This window comes from Lemur catta, chromosome X (assembly GCF_020740605.2).
Source record: "Lemur catta isolate mLemCat1 chromosome X, mLemCat1.pri, whole genome shotgun sequence".
Classification (NCBI taxonomy): domain Eukaryota; kingdom Metazoa; phylum Chordata; class Mammalia; order Primates; family Lemuridae; genus Lemur; species Lemur catta.
In genome coordinates, this window is record NC_059155.1 from 47896387 (window position 1) to 47919225 (window position 22839).

The window sequence follows — 22839 nt, forward strand, 5'->3', positions numbered from 1 at the left end:
ATCTGAATAGACCTATAACTAGTAAGGAGATTGAATCACTAATCTAAAACTTCCCAACAAAGAAAAGCCCTGGACCTAATGGCTTCACTGGTGAATTCTACCAAACATTTAAAGAAGAACTAACACCAGTCCTTTGTAAACATTTTCAAAAAACTGAAGAGGTGGGAACACTTTCTATTCATTCCATGAGTACAGCGTTACCCTGATACCAAAGCCAGACAAAGACACTACGAAAACAAAGCAAAACAAAATAAAACCAAAAACTACAGATGAATATCCTTTATGAACATCAGTGCAAACATTGTCAACAAAATTACAAACCAAAATCAGCAGCATATTTAAAGGATTATTCAACATGACCAAATGGGATTTATTCTAGGAATGCAAGGATAGTTGAACAGTAAATTGATTAATGTAATATACCACATTAAGAGAATGAAGGAAAAAAAGCCCACATGATCATGTTATTAGCTGCAGAAAAACCATTTGGCAAAATTCAACACTCTCATGATAAAAATACTCAACAACCTAGGAATAGAAGGAAATGATTTCAACTTAATAAAAGCCATATATGAAAAACCCACAGTGAGCAGCATACTGCAATGGTGAAAGATTAAAAGCTTTTCCTCTAAGATCAAGAACTAGGCAAAGATGCCTGCTTTTGCCACTTCTATTCAACATAATACTAGAAGTTCTAGCCAGAGCAATTAGGCAAGAAAAAGAAAAGGCATCCAAATTGGAAAGCGAAAAAGTAAAATTATCTATGTTCCCAGATATTGTAATCTTATATACAGAAAATCCTAAAGGTTGCTAAAAAAACTGTTAGAACTAATAAATGAATTCAGCAAAGTAGCAGGATACTAAGGACTATACACAAAAATCAGTTGCATTTTGATACACTGAACAATGAACATTCTGAAAAGGATATAGTGAAAACAATTCCATTTACAATAGCATCAGAAAGAATTAAATACTTAGCAATTAACTTAACCGAGGAAGTGAAAGGCTTGTACAACAAAAAATATAAGAGATTGCTGAAAGAATTAAGGAAGACGGAAATAAATGGAAACATTTCCCGTGTTCATGGATTGGAAGGCTTAAGGATGGCAATAGTACCCAAAGAGATCTATAAATTCAGTGCAATCCCTTTCAAAGTTGCAATGATTTTTTTTTTCAGAAATAGAAAAACTGGTCCTAAAATTCATATGGAATCTCAAGGGACCACCAGTATAGCTAAAACAATCTTGGAAAAGAAGAACAAAGCTGGAGGACTCACACTTCCTGATTTCAAAGCTTATTACAATGCTATAGTAATCAAAGCACTATGGTACTAGCTTGAAGATGGACATACAGGCCAATGGAATGAACAGAAAGCCCAGAAATAAACCCTTGCTTATATGGTCAAATGATTTTTGACAAGGGTGCCAAGATCATTTAATGGGTAAAGCACAGTCTTAAATTAATTTGTAATTAATTTTTGCTTACTGAAACTTCTTTCACATGATGTTACTGTGACTGGTATTATTAGAAAAAATCTCAAGTCTACTTCCAAATTTGGATAATAAGATTGCACTAAGCAAATTCATGAATCAGTTTTAGAATATCCAAATATGATGCCCATTTTATATTACAAATTATTGATTTGGAATGTTACTGAAGGTTGAAACAGATGAAATTTCTATAGGACTTCATATATCAGAATATTTATGAACCAAGTTATTGGCTGCTTTTTGTCAGTCAGAAATGTTCATAGAAAATAACTTTTCTCTGTTTAAAAATGAAAATGGTGAGGGTACTTCATTTAATTTTTTATGTTTCCATTTGAAATGTGAAATTAAGACATTTATAATTTCCTTAATATCTATTTGATATACATTTTCTGCATAATAATCGATGTTATCATCTGGTAATTTGTACATTTCAAATTTCTTTACTTTCCTTTTATCTTTATTTCAGGAAGAATAGTCATATTTCTTGGTAAAGTTTTACATTCATCAAACATATTTTCATAGTTAGTTTCTTTCATTACTATTAAAAATACATAGAGGCTGGGCACAGTGGCTCATGCCTATAATCCCAGCACTTTGGGAGGCCAGGGGAGGAGGATTACTTGAGGTCAGGAGTTTGTGACCAGCCTGAGTAACATAGCAAGACCCTGTCTCTACAAAATAACAAAAAATTAAAAAATTACCTGAGCAAAGTGGTACATGCCTGTAGTCCCAGCTACTCAGGAGACTGAGGCAGGAGGATTGCTTGAGCCCAGGAGTTTGGGATTGCAGTGAGCTAGGATGATGTCACTGCACTCTACTTGGAGAACAGAGCAAGACTCTGTCTTAAAAAAAAAAAAAAAAAAAAAAAGACCTGGGCGCTTAGATACGACACCAAAAACAAAAAAGAAAAATTGGGTAAAATTAGGCTTCATTACAATTAAAATTTTTTATTTCAAAGGAAACTATCAAGAAAGTGAACGTATAATCCATGGGATCCTCCCAACAGAATGGGAGAAAATATTTGCAAATCACATGTCTGATAAGTATCCATTATCCAGAATATAAAAAGAACTCTTACTATTCAATAATAAGAAGACAAACAACCCAGCAGAAAATTGGCAAAGAATCTGAACAGATATTTCTCCAAAGAATACATACCACAGCCAATAAGTCCATGAAAAGATGCTCAGCATCATTAGTTATCAGGGAATACAAATTAAAAGCACAATGAGAAACCACTTCACACCTGCTAGTATGGGTCTCCAACTTTGTTCTTTTTCAGGATTGTTTTGGCTTTTCTGGATTTCTTGCATTTTCATACTTTGGGATCAACTTGTTGATTTCTGCAAAGAAGCCAGATGGAATTTGATAGGGAGTTTGTTGAATCTGTAGATCAATTTGGGGATTGTTGCCATCTTAACAATACCAAGTTTTCAAATCTAGGAACATTCATTTAGGACTTATTTAATTTGTTTTACCAATGTTTTGTAGTTTTCAGTAAGCAAGTCTTGCCTTTCTTTTGTTAAATTTATTGCTATGTATTTTATTTTTTTTGATACTTTTGTAAATGGAATTATTTTCTTAACTTCACTTTTAGATTGTTCATTGCTAGTATATAGAAATACAGTTGATTTTTAAAATATTAGTAGTAGATCCTATAACTTTGCTGAGCTTGTTTTTTTTTTTAGCTTTAATACGTTTTTACTGGCTTCCTTAAGATTTTCTATATACAAGATCATATCGTCTGTAAAAAGAGATAGTTTTACTTCTTCCTTTTCAGTCTGGATGCCTTTTATCTCTTTTTGTTTCCTAATTTTTCTGGCAAGAACATCCATTAGAATGTTGAATAGAAGTGGCAAGAGCAGACATTTTTTTTTCTTGTTCTGGTCTTAGGGGGAGAGCTTTTGGTATTTTACCATTAAGTATGATGTTAGCTGTGGGTTTTTCATAGATGTCCTTTCTCAGGCTGAGGAAGCTCCCTTCATTCACAGTTTCTTTTAAGAATTGTACAACCACTTTGGGTAATAGTTTGACATTATTTGATAAAGTTGAACTTGATCATACTGACCACTCAGCAACTTTGCTCCTAGGTATATACTTTGGAGAAGCTCTAACATTTGTTTAGTAGGAGAGGTATATAGAATGCTGATGTCAGGATTGCTCATAATAGCAACTGAGTTGGAAATGACTCAGATGTCCAAAGTATAATGAGTAAATTGTGACATATTCCTACAACAGTCATTGTTCTCAAACTTCAGCTTGTATAAGTATTACCTAGTGTACCTGTTAAAACAGTTTGCTCATTTATTACCTTACTGAACAGAGACTAGAATTTATGTTGAAATGGGAATTTTTCATAATGCAAATCAATAATAATGATTTTATATATTTTTAAACACACACACACATACACACAATTTGCTGGACAGCACTACCAGAGTTTCTCCTTCAGTAGGTTTGGGATGGGGCTTGCATTTCTAACAAGTTCCCAGGTGATGCCAGTTCAGGGACCACTCTTTGAGAACCATGCTATATGGTAATGAAAAAATAAATTAGTTTCATATATTAACATGAATGAATCTGGAAAACATGATTTCAATGAAAGAAGCAAGTCACAGAAGAACTTCTCTACACTGTGATTCTGTTTAAGTGAATTTCAAAAATAGGCAAAACTAAATAGTTGTCTTAGCTTGAGCTGTTACAACAAAACATTATAAATTGGGTGGCTTAACCAGTAGAAGTTTATTTCTTACCATCTGGGGACTGGGAAGTCCAAGATCAAGATGCTGGCCTTTTTGGTTCCTGGTGAGGTTCTTCTTCCTGATTTGAAGATGGCTACCTTCTTGCTGTATCCTCACTTGGCAGGGAGAGAGAGAGAGATAGAGAGAGAGAGAGAGAGAGAGAGAGAAAGATCATCTCTATCATGTCTTTTCTTATAAAGGCAACTTATCCCATTCATGAGGGCTCTACTCTCATAACCAAATTACCTCCCAAAGGCTCCACCTCCAAGTACCATCACATTGGGGTTAGGGCTTCAACATATGAATTTTGGAGGGACAGAAACACTTAATCCATAGCAACAATATATTGTGTATCTATAAAGAAAAGCAAGGGAATTACTGCACAAAATTCAGAGTGGTGGTTGTGGTGGCTCATGGCTATAGTCCCACCTACCCATCCCTCCTGATGCAGGAAGATTGTTTGAGCCCAGGAATTCAAGACCAGCCTGTGCAATATAGTGAGACACCCCTGCACTCCCCCCCAAAAAACACCAAAATTCAGGGTGGTATTTACTTCTGTGGAGAAGTGAAGAGGATACAAATGGGCCAGGGCACATTGGAGGCTTCTAATGTGGTGATAATGTTCTGTTTCTTAACCTGGATGGTGAGTACATGGGTGTTTGTTTTATTATTCTCTAAACTATATGCATATGTTTTATATACTTGTGTGGGTGTGTATATGTGTATGATACACTTCACACTAAAAATGGATACATTATGTTTAGAGCTTGCAGGAGATCCAGTGTAGTAATATGTAGGCCCAGGATGGACCAAACTTCAAGGGAGACAGCATGTTATAGTGTCCTTTAGAGTCAGAGAGATATGAATTCAAATTTAAGCCCTACCGTTTACCAACCGTATGACCATGGTAAGTTACTTAACTTCATCTGGGCCTCAGATTCCTCATCTGCAATACAAGATTCACAATACTTACTTTGTATGTTCATTGTACCTGGCGGCTGTTTCTCAATAACTGGTTTTTTAAAAAAGCAAACAAAAATGTAAGGAAGAAGAGTAGAAGAGTGAGAAACAATAGTGAGAAAAGTTACAGAGAAGACAAGGATTTTAATAGTAGGGAGAAAGCTGATGGATTTAACAAGCAATCCTTCATGCCTTCTAAAAGTGTAGTTTCAAGTGACAGTAAGGATGGACAATACAGTGCAAATGTTTATAGAAGTGAAGACATGATGATACAATAGAAGGAACATGATACAAAGAAACAGTCTCTGGAGTTTGGTAAAGAAATCAAAGAGCAAAACAGAATGTTAGCTTGTGTGAGAATAGCAGTCTCAAGGAAAACAGATGCTGCCAAGATCTGGAAGACTTATACATCTCTGAAGATAAAAGGTAATCGAACCCAATACATATTTTGATGTGCCTGTAGGAAAGGTGGTAATACAATAAATTAAAATGGACAAATTTAATTTTTATTCTTTGTATTGGTGTCATTTATATTTGCAAACTCTTTTAATGCCAGTGCTTACTTTCTCTAACTTTCCATTTTTAAGGCATCTCACACATGAATAGCTGTAATTATTTGCGGAGTATGGAGTGAATGAGTACAATGTTTGTGTGTAGGCTAATTGGCTTTGTAGAGAGAAAAGTTCTGTTCCGTGGGCCTAGACTGAATTTTTAATCTTAGCCTGCTGTTTAATGATGTATCCTGTCAGGCAAAAATGGAACTGGACAAGATATAACAGATGGCTTAGGGCAAGCTAATAATGACTTAGAAACATCATTCAGAGCACATTGTTATTAATGGTAGATGTGATAGATATATCCTATAGAAAAGACAATACATTTTCTATTTATTTCTACTATTGTTTGCAAAGGACCTTAGTTATTAAAATCTCAAAAGAAAATAAGTCTAACTGATGCTTGGGGTTTTGCTTACCAATAATATGGCCTCAGATTACACAGTTTTAAGTATTGACCTTGTCGTTAAATTTTGTCACTCAATGGAAATGTTTACATGTTCTTTTCCTCGTATTGTTTCATTTAGACTGAATAAAATACCAGAAAATATCCTTAGGGATAGACTGGATGTTATGATATGATATTTTATACTTTTGATTTGCTTTGATCATGAGTCATTCTGAAGCAGTTGAATAAAATAGGCAATTACTTGAATATTGTCTTTTACATTACATAATTTTAATATCACTGTGATTTATTTATTTAAAATAGGAACATTTAAATCCTGCTGGGCTTTTCTTAAGGATGAAAATCCTCTTGAAAGGTGAAACAGCTAATGAAGAATTCCTTGAAGGTATCATCTCTATGTGTGAAGAGCACACAATTTTGAAATCTAAATATCAGTTTGTTGAATATAAGATCTTTTGTAGTATACTAAAAATAAGTATAATTTGATAGTGGCTGAGAGGGAAATGGATCACATAGGAAAGGGAAAAGACTGTCAGCCAGGAAGAAAAAGAGAAAGGAGAAAAAATAGTAGCAAATTTAAAAAGTGCTAAAAAAAAAGAGCTGAATCAGTTTTCCTTTAGTCCAACAGAGAAGTACAGCTGTCCAACCCTTCTGAAGTTATCTACCACCATGAAGAAAGATTATATATTAATGGAAGAAGCCTTTTAGTGCCATGCTTTTTACAATTACTTTTATAAACATTGCTATTTGTTTTTCATAATTCTCAGGGGATTAGAACGTACAAAGCACAAAACAAACATACTGATGTATAGCTGTGGGTCACTGGACAACTTACTTAACTTTTCTGTGCCTCGTTTCTTCATCTTTAAAAGAGATATAACAACAATAATATTAATATCTACCTCATCATGTTGTTTTGAGAATCTTTTGAGAAAATGTATGTAAAGCATTTAGCACCATACCTGGTACATAGTTAGTGTGCAATACATGTTATCTATTACCGTAGTTATTATTATTATTACTATGATATAGATGCATTGAGGCAAAAATCTCTGTGCACACTAGTCCTTAATAGTGTTTCAATTTTGGTTAATCATAAACATAATTTACTCTAAATTCTTCTAATGTGTACATGCTTTAGTACATTAGTAATCTTTGAGAGCTGTATTATTTGTACTATACAAAATTATGTTAGTATAATTACTGATTATCCAATAAATATTAACAATTTGTAGTAATTAGAATAATAATCAAATTTGGCAGTAGCCCTAAATTTAGTGCTAGTTTAATACTGATGAATCTTTCTGTGACCTCTAGAATTTTAGCCAATCACTTAAGAGACCTCAGAAGCTCAAACTGATAAGAGGATTCTGCATCTCTAGGCAACAGTATTACCTCAGCATACACAGGTTGAAAAATGTGAGATACCAGAAAGACAGCTCCAGTTTTTTACATTACAGGAATAAACAAATCACTTAACCAATTAAAGGAATACACTTACACTAATATAATACAGGAAAATCAGAGCAATTATTATAGTCACCAAGTTTGGAGTTGATTAGTTTTAGATGAGAATTCCCCATTACACTGTTTATTCAAATGTAGATAAGAAGCAGAGTTTAAAGTGAAATTATTCTTTAATCCCAGATTTTTTTTTTACTTAACTCAATCTAGTTACTCCTGATATTCAGAGTAAGTTGCAATGTCAGTCATTGTTTGATTTTACCAATTAGGAGTCTTTCCCAAATCTAAGTTTTTTATAATTTAAAATAACAGATTTTTACTTTGTTGTATTGAGAGATGTATGAAACTTGCGTTTTTATATTTTTTCATTTCTTTGCTGGTAAAGGTACTTTACTCTTAGAATAGTCAACCTAACTCCTGGCATTGGAATCTCATTGGTATTTTTGGTAGCAGAAAAGGTAGAAATTTAAAAATATACAGATTTTTCATTGTGAAAGTGTAGCACATACTCATTAAAGAAATTTTTGGAAAATACTAAAAATATCCATAGTCCCACCATCCACTAGAATGTAAACTCCTTGACAGCCAGAATTTTTGTGTGTTTTGTTTATTGCTGGGTTCTCAGAGCTAAGCACAGTGCCTGGTACAGGGACTATACTCATTAAATATTTGTTGAATAAATAATTGAATCTAAACACAACCACTTTTAGAGATTTGATTATTTGCTTTCAGTATTTTTTATCTTCATTTATTTTTCTTATATTACAGAATTGTGACCTATAGTACATATAACCTTGTTTTCTAATTTTGCACGTACCAATCTTGTAAACATTTTTCATATTTGTGCATATTCATTTTTTCCATATTATTTCATACTCAACAATTTTAATGGTTGCATAATAGTTTATTGCTGCCCTAAATTAGACATTCAGGTTATATTTCTTTTCTTTTGCTATTATAATCTATACTGCTTTTAATATCTTTGTTCATAAACCTTTTCTCATATTTATTTCAGATGACTTTTCAGAAGTGAAATTTCTGAAGTAAAGGGAATAATAATAATAGCATTGGCCATTTAGTAAATGCTTACTAAGTGCCAGGTGCTTAGCTGTGTACTTTCCGTACATTATCGCATGTAATCCTCTCAACAAACCGGAGAGATTGGTGGTATATTCTCCATTTTACAGATGACAAAACTAAGGTACAGAAAAATTAACTTGCCTATGGCCATACTGGTGGCAAGTGGTTTCAAATTTAGATCTGACTTCAGATCCCAAGCTCTTAACCACAGTGTTCTTAACATATAGTATGACCAAATTGCTTTTCAAAAGGATTGCACCAGGTACTTTGCCATCCATATAAGAGTGCCACCTATCTCTCTAGCATTGGATATTAGTACTTTAAAAAAGATTTTGATAAATTGTTAGGCAAAACATGGTATATGGCAAACATTTAGTAAGTAGATTTTGAATACAGGGAAGTTATTGAAAATAGCTGAGCTTCCTCAAAATGAAACTGATATGATTACTTCATTTTTTCAGCTGTCCTGGAAATACTATATCTTGACATGTCTTTAGACTTCTGTCTGAAGATTGCTAAACTGCTGATTGATCATGAAAGGTACAGAAGAATTGATTTCCCTTTCTCTAAAGACTAACATTTTTCTAAGGTTTCCGTTAACACATATTAAACACACACACACACACACACACACACACACACACACACACACTCTCATGTTCTGTCTGACAGCACAATGTTTGCCTTGTGCTGATCAGTTTAGAAGTTACAACTGTTTGCTTAATGACTTAAATAATAGCAAAGTTAATTTTAAAATTTATATTAAAATTTTTAAAAAGGAAATAAATGAAAAAAGAATAAGATGGGGCTGTATAAAATAGGAGTTAGGCTAGAATTAACCTGCGGGCTAGAGTCATGTAGACTAGGAAGGCATAAACAGGTGCAGTTCTGCAGTTAACAGCCTCTCTGGCTTTATTTTTATAGGACCATTAAGGTCAAAAGGGACCTCGCAATTTTTACAGACCTCTTAGTGATTTTCAGACTTTGGTGTCATTAGAATGACTGGGGAATAAGTACTTGAAAAGATGCTCAACTTCATTAGCCATTGGGGAAATGAAATTCAAAACCACAATGAGAAACCACTTCACACCTACTAGGATGATTATAATTAAAAAGGCAGATAATAACAGATATTGGCAAGGATGTGGAGAAATTGTAACCCTCATACTCTGCTGGTGGGAATGTAAAATGGTGCAGCTTTTTTGGAAAACATTTGTTAGTTCCTTAATAAGTTAAATATAGAGTTACCATATGACCCTGCAATTCCACTCCTAGGTTTAAACCCAAATGAATTGAAAGCATATATCCACACAAACATTTGTACTTAAACATTCATAGCAGCATTGTTCATAATAGCCAAAAAGTGTAAACAACCCATATGTCTATCAACTGATGAATGGATAAACAAATTTGATATATCCATACCATGGAATATTATTTATCAATGAAAATAAACAGTACTGATAATGTTACAACATGAATAAACCTTGAAAACATGCTAAGTGAAAGAAGCCAGTCACAAAAAACTACATGTTGTAAGATTCCATTTATAAGATATATCCAGAACAGTAAGATTTATAGAGACAGAAAGTAGATCATGGTTGCCTAGGGCTGCAGAATTTGAGGGGAAATGATGAGTGACTGCTAATGCAAAGGGGTTTATTTCTGGTGTGTTTAAAATGTTCTAAAATTGATTCAGTGATGGTTGCACAACTCTGAAAATATATTAAGAACCATTGAATTGTGTACTTTACTATTTTTTTTTTTTTTTGAGACAGAGTCTTGCTTTGTTGCCCGGGCTAGGATGAGTGCTGTGGCGTCAGCCTAGCTCACAGCAACCTCAAACTCCTGGGCTTAAGCGATCCTACTGCCTCAGCTTCCCGAGTAGCTGGGACTACAGGCATGCGCCACCATGCCCGGCTAATTTTTTCTATGTATATATTTTAGTTGGCCAGATAATTTCTTTCTATTTTTGGTAGAGATGGGGTCTCGCTCTTGCTCAGGCTGGTCTCGAACTCCTGACCTTGAGCAATCCACCCGCCTCGACCTCCAGGAGTGCTAGGATTACAGGCGTGAGCCACCGCGCCCGGCCAGAATTGTGTACTTTAAATGGATAAATCATATGGTATGTGAATTATACCTCAATGAAACTGTTACATTATAAAAAATAATCACCGAGGAACCAGACAGAAATACAGAGGTCAGGCCCTATTTTACTTCAACCAGCCTGGGTCTCTGTGTTCTTTTTTGGTTATCCAGGAGGTTCTGAGAACCACTATTCCAGACCAGAGGTCAGTAAACATTTTCTGTGAAGGGTCATGTAGTAAATATTTTAGGCTTTGCAAGCCATAAGGTCTCTGATATACCTATTCTACTGCTGTTGTAGTGTGAAAGCAGCCATAGACGATATATAAATGAAAGAATGTGGTTGTGTTCCAATAAAACTTTTTTTTTTTTTTTTTGAGACAGAGTCTCACTTTTGTTGCCCGGGCTAGAGTGAGTGCCGTGGCATCAGCCTAGCTCACAGCAACCTCAGCCTCCTGGGCTTAAGCGATCCTACTGCCTCAGCCTCCCGAGTAGCTGGGACTACAGGCATGAGCCACCGTGCCCGGCTAATTTTTTTGTATATATATTTTTAGTTGGCCAGATAATTTCTTTCTATTTTTAGTAGAGACGGGGGTCTCACTCTTCCTCAGGCTGGTCTCGAACTCCTGACCTCGAGCGATCCACCCGCCTCGGCCTCCCAGAGCTAGGATTACAGGCGTGAGCCACTGCGCCCGGCCTAATAAAACTTTATTTGCAAAACCAGGTAGCTGGTTGGATTTGGCCTGCAAGCTATTGTTTGTCAGTCCTTTTTGTAGACTAGTCTCCCACCTGACAAATGAATTCTCTATGATTTCTTGCATGAAAAGCAATTTAGCCTCTTCTGGAATACCTGTGGAAAAGGAGCGCTCCATTGTATTTTTATAAAGCTGGAACAGAAAATTCTTCCTTACGTAGAATTGATACATGTTTTCCACTGATTTTTAAGGCTGCTTGTTCTGCTGCATGGTAACATCTAAATCTTTAACTTGACAGCTCTTCATCAGTTCATTCTAACATTGTTTATGATATGATCACTTCCTGGGTGTCACTTCCAGTTTGTAAGCATGGCAACTGGAACTGAACACAAAACTGCAGATGTGATCTAAATAATAGTATATACCTTTCATGTTCTAAATGTTCTAAACCTGCACTGTTCAATATGGAACCTGCACTGTTCTAAACCTGCACTGTTTAAATAGCCACGTGTAGCTATTTAAATTTAAATTAATTAAAATTTAAAAAAATTAAAAATTTAGTCCTTCAGTTACGCTAGCCCCATATCAAGTCTCAATAGCCACATGTAGCTAATGGCTACCTTATTGGACATTACAAATAGAGAACATTTCCATTATCACAGGAAAGTTCTATTGGGCAGCACTGTTCCAGATCCTATATTTCTTTTAATGCAGGCAATATTTAAATTAGCTCTCTTCTGGTAGCTACATTGTATGGTTAATTTCCTGGGCTTATAAGACTAGATCTTTACAATATAAATTGCTCTTAATACCTGAATTCCATTTCCTCTATGTTTATGGTTAAATACCCAATAGCCGTACTTTATAAACAAGTTTCAGCCTAATGGTTACAGCCTATTTTTTCAGTGTTCTGATCTTTGTGAATTTTGATTATATCATGGAATATATTAACTGTTCCAGTTTATGTCATCTTCAGATTTGGTATGGCACCTGTCTTCATCTAATTCAGGGGTCAGCAAACTTTTACCTAAACGGCAAGATAGTATGTATTTTATTTAGGCTTGTGGGCCACATAATCTCTATCACAGCTAGTCAACTCTGCTGTTGTAGTACAAAAGCAGCCACAGGCCAATCATAAACAAATGGGTGTGGCTGTGTTCCAGTAAAACTTTATTCATAAAAACAAGCAGCTGAGCTGCAGGCCATAGTTTGCTGACTCCTGATCTAATTTAATAAACAGAACAAATCTGAGGCCAGAAACCTCATGGCAGCATAGATTAATATCCAGGTTAATATCAACCCATTAATTGATAATTTTTGAGTACAGTCATTGAAGCTGTTATAAATCCACCTAATTATATAGCCATATGGCCTCATTTCCTCCATCTTGTTCACAAAAATTTCATGGGACTTAACTTTTATTTTTTAAAATTTTGGTTGTTTATACACCACCTCCTTCCAAAAAGAATTTGAAGCTTCCTATATTCAAGTATATAGTAAAAATTGAAATAGAAAATCAAAATATGCCAAACACAATAGCTACTATGGTTACCGTGATTATTAAATTTAACTGTGAGCTTTCTTGCAGCCAGAGAAAAAGGATAACATGATAATTTACTTAATTTTCATTATTGAATAACAAAAACTAATATTTATTGATACTTGTCTAGGCACTATTCTAAGCCCTTTACATTATAAATCATGAGATACCTATAAGGTAATTTGTTTGCCTAACCTCATTTTGCAGGTGAGAAAAATGAGGATTATAGAGAAAAAGTAATTTGCCCATAATCACATAGCTAGGAAGGAGCAGAACTGGAGTTAATACCTGATTACAGAGCTCACACTTTGTTTTTTTTTTTTTTTTGAGACAGAGTCTCGCTCTGTCACCTGGGCTAGAGTGCCATGGCATCAGCCTACAGAGCTCACACTTTTTACCACTGTGCTAGAAGGAATACGTAAAGACTGACAAACTTTCCCCCCAATACTACATTCTAAAGCAATTCATCACAAGAAAGTTTTCACATAGTGAACCATGAGCCTTGGTATGGCCAGAGATGTGTTGCATATGGTTGAATTAGTTGCCAACATTTAACATTCAGGAAATTTCACATAAAAATCTGGCTTCCTGGCTTCTCTTGAAAAAATCCAGAAGTCTAGAAACACTTGGCCAGTATTTCCACAAAGCAATGATCAGTTGGAGCTAAGTAGCAGTTGTTACCTTTAGACATGGGGCGTGTGTTCTCCAGTTTGTCATAGTTCCCACAATTCTTTATTTTCTCCCATATCTTGTGTATCAAGCTGTAATTTATCATCTTTTTTTGTGTTATTATTCTTATAGCAAATATAAGAAGGAAATAAAATACAGTACCCACATCTCTATCCAAAGTAGGAGAATGAAAGCTAGACTGAGAAGGTGTCTCAAGAAAATGGGAAAGAACAAATTTCTTTATAATGGAAGTAAAAAAATTCTGGTGTTTTAAATATGCAAACAAAGTGTGTTTCTGTCAAATGAATACAACTTAAAAGCCCATTATGAAACAAAACATAGTAGAAACTATGGCCAGTAACCAGTGTAATGAAAAACAATGAATTCAAGAAAAGGACTGAAATTTCAACTGGGTTTATTTTGGCAAATGAATAAAATAAGCAATCTTGTTGGAAAATGCAGTTATGTAGTTATATATTAAGGGAAAAGATTGCCCAGGCATTAGCTTTTTTGTAGATGACAAGTTTACAAAAGAGTGTCTATTGAGTGAGGCATGCAATGTATCTTTAAGTTTCAAATGCAAATCTAATCAGAAACGCTGTTGTTTGGCATATTGAAGATATGGCTTAGAATTTATTGGCTAGGTTGCTTGAAGAGGGTAATTTATTTGTGGTGTTTTCTGTTGCACAGACATGAATAATACTGCACAGTGAAGCATATTTATTTGTGACATCAATGAGAATTTTGATATGATAGAATTTCTGAACACAGTGCCTGTGTCTTAAGTTTAATGTAGACTGGTCAAAATAATTTAAGTATAACTGCAGAAGATATTTCTGTAATGGTTAGTGTTAACATAAGACTTGATTTGAAACTTAAATCTAAGGTGGCAGTGTTTTCTAAAGATGTAAAACTTAAGTATATTAATTGTATAATTCACTAGGAAACATTGTCCTAAAGAAGCTAAAAATGAAATGTGGGTAAGGTAATATAGAATATAATAATATAGAATACTAGATATTCTTCTGTGGCTTCAACAGAGATTATTGCTTTGTTGGATGAATTGGATATACAATACAGTAGTTGCCTCTACTACTTGTAGGTTAGAGGGTTTAGTTGGATATAGTGCTGTCACAGGTTGAGTTGCCCTGGAAGCAGATTTTGAGATGGAGGTTAATGTCCAAATGGTTTATTGAGGGGTGATGTCAGGATCAGCAATTGTGGGGGGAAGGGAAGGAGGAAGGACTAAAGGAGCAGTTGGCTGAGATACAGTTACAAGCCTCAGCCTTAACCATGGGGAGCTCTGAAGCTGGAATGGTTCCTTAGAATTGTCCTCAGCTGGAGTGAGAGGGGCAGGCCTTATAGCCCAGTGTTGACTAGTCATTGGATGCCAGCTACCCTGGGAAGGGAGCATAACCTTGGGTGTGGTAACTTTTTTCAGCCTAGCAAATTCCTGGAGAGCAGCTGGGGAATAAATACTTCAGTTATGAAGAGGGGATCTGGGTGATGTAGCACAGCATTTATGTTAGGTGCTGAAGAGAGAGTTTTTGAACTGTTGAAAGAATTCAACTTGTTCATGTCATTCAAGGGAAAATCCCTGCCTCGGCTGAACAACTTGACCTTTTTGGTGAGTATGACAATCCATATAAACACTGTGAATCTCTCTGCAAAAGTGCCCATAAGTAATTATACAAATGTAAAATTTAATTCACATGTTCTTAGTGAAGTCATATTTTGGGGGGAAACTCTTTTGGCAAGGAATAATCTGGGTCTCTTCTCTGTACTGTAATTGGTTTCCAGAGATGCAGGTGGTTACCTAAGCTACATACAATTGTGGGCTTAAAGATTGAACTTAAAAAAAAAAGTTTTCTGATTTCCAATATTATGGTAATGAAAAATATTGCTTATTTTGCCTTCCTCTACTAGTGTTACTAATGTAAATGAAGAATTACAAATTGAAGAAATTGAACTGCACTGTAGTGTGGTACTGACTCCTAATTAGACAACTTTGGAATATCAGATATAGTAGACATTTGCAGTTTTTGGCCACTTGTCATATATTCATTCCACCTTCCTCTTAATAATAGTACCCAAATTTCCATTTAAGTATCTACTTCTCCCTATTGGCTCATGTGGATATTGACATATTAGTGTAGAAGAAAAGGTTTTAGGTTTCTGTCTCCAAATCAACAAAGTAATCAATTTCAAAAGGGAAATTTGATAAATTCAGTATTTATATTTTTAGATTTAAAATTTTAAATATAGCTTCTATTTTCTTACCTGTTTGCTTATACCATCATTCAGTTAATAATAAAGTTTGATTACATATCTGGCAGTGGATATATTTTACAGTCTGCTTCATTCATTTATGTTACACATTTGGTTTCTGTAGGAAGTTGTATTACATAATGGACAATGCTTTTAATAACAATTGTATAGCAAAAGCATATTTTATGTAGAGAAGTTTCTTTAAGCAACAAAAGCAAAGTGTGCAAAACATTAGCTGCTACAAAGTGAATGCAGTTCTATCATGGACTAAGCTACTGTAGTTTAGACCTAGTTTTATGATGATCCACTTGATGTAAGGATAAAATTTTGAACACATGGATATTGAATTCCCCCAAATTTTAATGTGTAGAATGAATGGAAATACTATATCTCTTAAGTGACCTTTTTTTTGAAATTTTACCTTTTATAGTTATGTTTCACTAGGAGACAGAATGATCACCAGATAATTCCAGGTTATACACATATTAGATCCTGGTAATATATGGTACTATTTAAGGGAAGAGCATATGCTTTGGATTCTAGAAAAGCTGGCGAATAGCTTGATATTCTGTTATTGAATCATTTTTTCTGAATTTGTTAGATTATATCTATTTACTCTCTGACTTTACTATTTAAATAAACTTGGAAAAATTTATTTAAACAAGATTAATTTGCCATTCTTTTTTCTTAGTGAATCCTTGTTGGTTTATGTTAGTGCTTCTGAAACTTTAATGTGTATACAATCAGCTGGATCAGCTGAAGATCTTAAGATGCAGATTCTGATTCAGCAGGTCTGGGATGGGGCCTGATCTGCATTTCTAACAATCTCCTAGGTGATGCCAATGCTGTTGGTCTGTGGCCCATACTTTGAGTAGCGCAGTGTGGGAATCTACTCACCATCAAATTGGTTTTAACTGATCAACACTTAAGTGCATATACAGTAATAACATTCATCGGGTGTCAGGCAGATAGGAAGGGGGAGGAGGGGATGTGTATATACACACATAATGAGTGCAGTGCACACTGTCTGGGGGATGGACACGCTTGAAGCTCTGACTCAGGTGGGGCAAGGGCAATATACATAACCTAAACATTTGTACCCTCATAATATGCTGAAATGAAAAAGAAAAAAAAGAATCAGAACTTTTCCTGTCTCCAGTCTTCATCACTCCTCCAGTTTTCCATAATTTCTTAAGGACTTCTGTAATTATGAGTCTCATCTATAAATTCTCTTATTTCCCTATAATGCAAATTTATTTGATTCAGGGGTCCTGAACTCTTTTACAACTAAGTTACTGTTACTCCCTTCTCACCTTGGACTTTAATTTTTTCTTTTAGAATTTTGTATCTATTTTTAAAATTTTACAAACATACCATGACTATAATGAAAATTTTAAAAGAAAAAAGATCACATCTAATCTTATTATCCTAACAAATTATCTGTTTTTAGTTTTTTCTTTCCTTCAATTCCTTGTCTATATTGGTGCATAATTATTCCTAATTATAATCTTAGCATAGATCATTTTATGATATTGGTGAAAGGAGTTTATTTTTAGTGTGTTTAAAATGTTCTAAAATTGATTCAGTGATGGTTGCACAACTCTGAAAATATACTGAAAACCATGGAATTATGTACTTTAAATGGATAAATCATATGGTATGTGAATTATACTTCAATAAAACTGTTATAAAAATAATCACTAGGAAACCAGACAGAAATATAGAGGCCAGGCCCTATCTTACTTCAACAAGCCTGGATCTCTGTGTTCTTTTTTAGCTCTTACATGACTGTTGTTAGCTTCATCCAGAGTTACCAGAGATCAGGAAGAAGCCTCAAGGCTTCTTATGTCTTAGCATCAGAAGTCATGCACTGTTAAAAGTGAGTCACAGAGCCAGTCTGGATTCAAGAGGAGCACAGTACATGAGGGCATGAATACTCTAGGAAGCATAATTTATTGGAAGTACACCTTTAGAAACTAGCTATTATAATATTATAGTGGACTAGGGACACTAGCCTCCACCCCTGCCTTGATATGGGAAGTAGGAAATGTGTTCTCTTGCTAGATGAGGATTTTCACTATGGTACTGATTGATTTTCTTCTTTCCTACCCCTATCTTTATGCTACGATCTCCTTATCCCTTATGCTCAAGCTGGGAGGTCCCCATAACCGATCCTTTATATCATTTAGAAAATTGTTTGACAGCAGAGCCTGAGGTCAAACATCAATGGCCTCTACTCCTTGTGTATACAACAGGAAATTGGATTATTTTCTGCAGTTCCTCTATAACCATCACCAATTTTTCCTGTCCTCTAGTAATTAATTCCTGATTTTGTGGGTTTTCCTAGGCTGTTTTTTTGGGGGAGGACCTACCTACTTATTTCTTCAGCAGCACCCCCCACCTTTTGTTTCTGTTGGGTTTCAGGAGTCTCATCTCTTGATTTTCCCTCAATTTGATTGCTTTTAGTTATAGAAATTCATCAAAGTTTCTGACCACTGAAAATATATTTTCTTGTTCTCTGGCTCTGCTATGGATTTATTCTTGCACTCATTCTATTATTTTTTGAGGTAAATAGTGGGCTCAATCTAGTGTTTTAAACTCAGGTTCATCCACTATAGAATAATGGTTAATAATGTGGAATATAGAGTTAGATTATGTGAGTTCAAGTCCTGGTTCCTCCACTTTGCAGATGCATAACTTTATGTAAATTATTTAAACTATATATGCTTCAGTTTCCTACCCATTAATATTACTTAACTCTTAGGGTTGTCTGAGGATTAAATAAGTTCATTCATGTAAAATTGCTGGCACATGATAAGCATTCAATAGACTGTAGCTATTATTATTTCTAAAAAAGTATTAGAAATAATACAGTATTTCATTCCAAGTTGAGCTGTATGTTTACAGAATAGAATTCATGTCTATCATTTTACATAAGGCTTCTACCCCTGGACATGATCAAGATGTTGCATTTAGCTTCTTTAACAGTTTTATCAACATCACTTGTGAGCTATGTCTAAGAGTAAATTGCAGGACAATTTTACTAACACTGAGCCCATTTATAGGCATTGAAGTTATGATTGCCAAAATGGTATTTAACATGAGCAGTGAGCATAATGACAGCAAGAGGCAATGTATAGTATATTGAAATGAGTTCCTCCTTCAAACTAAATGACCATGAGACCTCAGACAAGTCATTTAGCTTCTCAGAGCCAGCGATAAGCAGAATAATATCCCCTAAAGAGCTTCCTTACCCTAATCTCTGGGACTATGAATATGTTACCTTACATGGCAAAATGAACTTTGCATACGTAAGTAAAATTACTAACCAGTTGAATTTAAAATAGGGATGTTATCCTGGATTATCTGGGTGGGCCCAATATAATCACATGAGACCTTAGAAACAGAACAAGAATGCAGAAGGGGAAATCAGATAGATTCAAAGTACAAGAAATATTTAACACCTCATTGCTGGCTCTGAAGAAATAATGAGCCATGAGCCAAGAAATGCAGGCGGTCTCTAGGAGCTGAGACAAATCCCAGTGTACAGCCAGCAAGGAAATGGGACCTCAGTCCTAGAACCTCACAGAACTGAATTCTGCCAATAGCCTGAATGAGCCCAGAAGTGGACTCTCCCCCAGAACTCCCTAGGTAAGAGCCTAGGATGGCCAATACATAGCCTTTAGCCTTGTGAGACCCTAAACACAATTCCCAGTCAAGCCTGCATGGATTTTTGACCTACAGGACTGGGAAATAATAAGTGAGTGTTATTTTAAGTCACTAAGTTCGTGGTCTTTTTTTTTTTTTTTTTTTTTTTTTTTTTTGAGACAGAGTCTCGCTTTGTTGCCCGGGCTAGAGTGAGTGCTGTGGCGTCAGCCTAGCTCACAGCAACCTCAAACTCCTGGGCTTAAGCAATCCTACTGCCTGAGCCTCCCGAGTAGCTGGGACTACAGGCATGCGCCACCATGCCCGGCTAATTTTTTTCTATATATATATTTTAGTTGACCAGATAATTTCTTTCTATTTTTAGTAGAGACAGGGTCTCGCTCTTGCTCAGGCTGGTCTTGAACTCCTGACCTTGAGCGATCCACCCGCCTCGGCCTCCCAGAGTGCTAGGATTACAGGCGTGAGCCACCGCGCCCGGCCTGTGGTCATTTTTTATAGCAGCAATGAAAAACTAATATGAGGCCTCAGTTGCTTCTGTAAATAAGAGGGTAGTAAGAGGTGGGGTGGAGGAGCTTGGAATAAATAAACTTTAAGGTTCCTTCTAGCTCTTGATTTCAATATTCTCATACAGCTGTTAGTTTGTGAGCTAAAGTCTAACAACCATAAATTGGATGCATACATAAACACACAAACTTTAAAGCAGCGGTTCCCAGCCTTTTTGGCACCAGGGACCGGTTTCATGGAAGATAATTTTTCCAGGGACCGAGGGTGGAGGTGGGGGATGTCGTGGGTTACTGGGAAGTGGTGCGGAGCTCAGGTGGTGATACACACGTTTCCTAACAGGCCATGGACCGGTACTGGGCCACAGCCCAAAGGTTGTGGACCACAGCTTTAAAGGATACATATCAGTATGGCAAAGCTAAAGGTTTGAGGGACTTTATAATAGCAGATCAACCAGCTAAATGGTGGAGTGAGTTCTGCAACTGCAAATAGTTGTAGCCAGAACCAGGTTTTTCAGATATAGCCCCAAATTAGGATTCAATGAAAAGGTGACTTTGTATATACAGAGTATTCATACCCTGAAGTGGAAAAATGATCATTGTTACCAAACCAGAAGGTCAGTGATGTCTATATGCCTATTAGCATTATAATAATTTATAGTTCTTATTCCCTTAAGGAATCAAGTGTATACCCTATATTTCTAATACATAGCAAATTTCAACAGTTTGCTCTATTTGGCAAGTATACTCTTGGTCTTCTATGAAATTAACTCCAAGGAGCAGAGATTCCAATATAACCTGGAAATGAGTACTTAGTACATTCCTTAGAGATGCAACACTGCTTTAGAGCAATCTCCAGGGTCTTCTGTGCAAGTTGGCATTAAGTTTATAATGACAATTCTAGCTCACCTTCCCACCCACCTCTAGCAATTATGCAAAGAAATGCCCAATTTTCCTTTATGTTGTTATTTAAAAAAAACAGCTTTATTAAGGTATAGCTGACATACAGTTCAATGCGTATATTTGGAATAAGTGTACAAAAAAAATTGAGCAAGTTTTAGCTACACACATGCACACAGTTATGAACCCATTATCACAATCAGGATAATGAACATATTTATTATCCCTAAAAGGTTCCTTGTGGTCTTTTATAATCTCTCCTTAGCCCCCTTCAACAGATAGCCATTGATCACTAAATGTCACCGTAGATTACTTTGCATTTTCTAGAATTTTATGTAAATGAAATCATAGAGTATTTCTTGTTTTTAGTCTGGCTTCTTTAACTCAGAAAATTGCCTGAGGTCCATCCATGTTGTTGCATATATCTACAATTTATTCTATTTTATTGCAAGTAGTATTCTGTTGTATAGGATATACCACAATTTGTTTACCTATTTATCTGTTGATACATATTTTGGTTGTTTCCAGTTTGGGGCCATTACAAGTAAAGCTGCTGTGAACATTCATGTATGTCTCTTTGCATGGACATGCTTTCATTTCTCTTGATAAATACCTAGAAGTGAAATGGCTGGTTTGGATGGTAGGTAGTGCTATGGTTTGGATATAGTTTATCCCCAGCAAAACTCATGTTAAAATTTAATCCCCAGTGCATCTGATGTTGGGAGCTGGGGCCTAGTGGGAGGTGTTTGGGTTATGGGAGGGGATCTCTCATGAATGTCTTGGTGCTGTTCTTGCAGTAGTGAGTGAGTTCTTGCTCTTGCAAGACGGGATTAGTTCTCGGGGTATGGATTAATTTCCATGAGAGTGAGTTGTTATAAAGCCAAGACACCCCTTGGGTTTTGTCTCTTTGCATGTGTCTGATTCCCCTTTGATCTTCTCCCCCATGTTATGATGCAGTGCGAAAGCCCTCACCAGAAGCCAGGGGTATGCCCTTGTACATCCCAGCCTGTAGAACTGTGAGCTAAATAAACCTCTTTTCTTTACACATTACCCAGTCTTAATTATTCTGTTAGAGCAATACAAAATGGACTAAGATAGGCAGTATACATTTAAATTTTCAAGAAATTGGCAAACTGTTTTCCAAAATAGTTATAGCATTTCATTGTATATTCTCACCAGGAGTGTATGAGAGTTCCAGTTCCTCCACATCCTGGCCCACATTTAGTATGGTCAGCCTATTTGATTTTTAATAGATATTCAGTGATATCTCATTGTGGCTTTAATTTGCATTTTTATAATTACTAATAATTTTGAGCATTTTTTAAAATGCTCGTCTGTGTATCCCTTTTTGTGAAGTACCTGTTCAAGTCTTTTGCTCATTTTTAAAATTAGGTTGTTTTCTTACTATTGATTTAGAAACTCCTCTCAATATTTTATAAACAAGATCTTTTTTTCAGCTTTATTGAAGTATAATGATGAAAATTGTATATATTCAAGGTGAACAATATATTTTGATATATGTATACATTGTGAAATGATTACAATGAAGCTAATTAACAAATATATCCATCATCTCACATAGTTACCTTTTTTTGTGGTGAAAATACTTAAGATATACTCTTTTAGCAAATTTCAAGTGTACATTATTATTAATTATAGTCACCATGCTGTACATTAGGTCTCCAGAACCTATTCGTTCTGCAAAACCACAAATTTTTACCTTTTACCAGCATCTTCTCATCCCCCCACCCCACCCTCATCACCACCACCCTTGATAATCACCATTCTACTCTCTGTTTTTATGAGTTTGACTTTTTT

The 22839-nt window shown here is 35.3% G+C and overlaps 1 protein-coding gene across 2 annotated transcripts in view; it reads left to right on the forward strand.

The window, feature by feature from the left end:
* Positions 1 to 22839, forward strand: part of TEX11 (testis expressed 11) — a 278253-nt gene that overhangs the window by 121714 nt on the left and 133700 nt on the right. For both annotated transcript variants that reach the window (XM_045538676.1, XM_045538677.1), the window contains 2 exons: positions 6458 to 6539; positions 9160 to 9238. In XM_045538676.1, coding sequence (XP_045394632.1) covers positions 6458 to 6539; positions 9160 to 9238 — 161 coding nt within the window. The remainder of the gene's footprint in view (positions 1 to 6457; positions 6540 to 9159; positions 9239 to 22839) is intronic.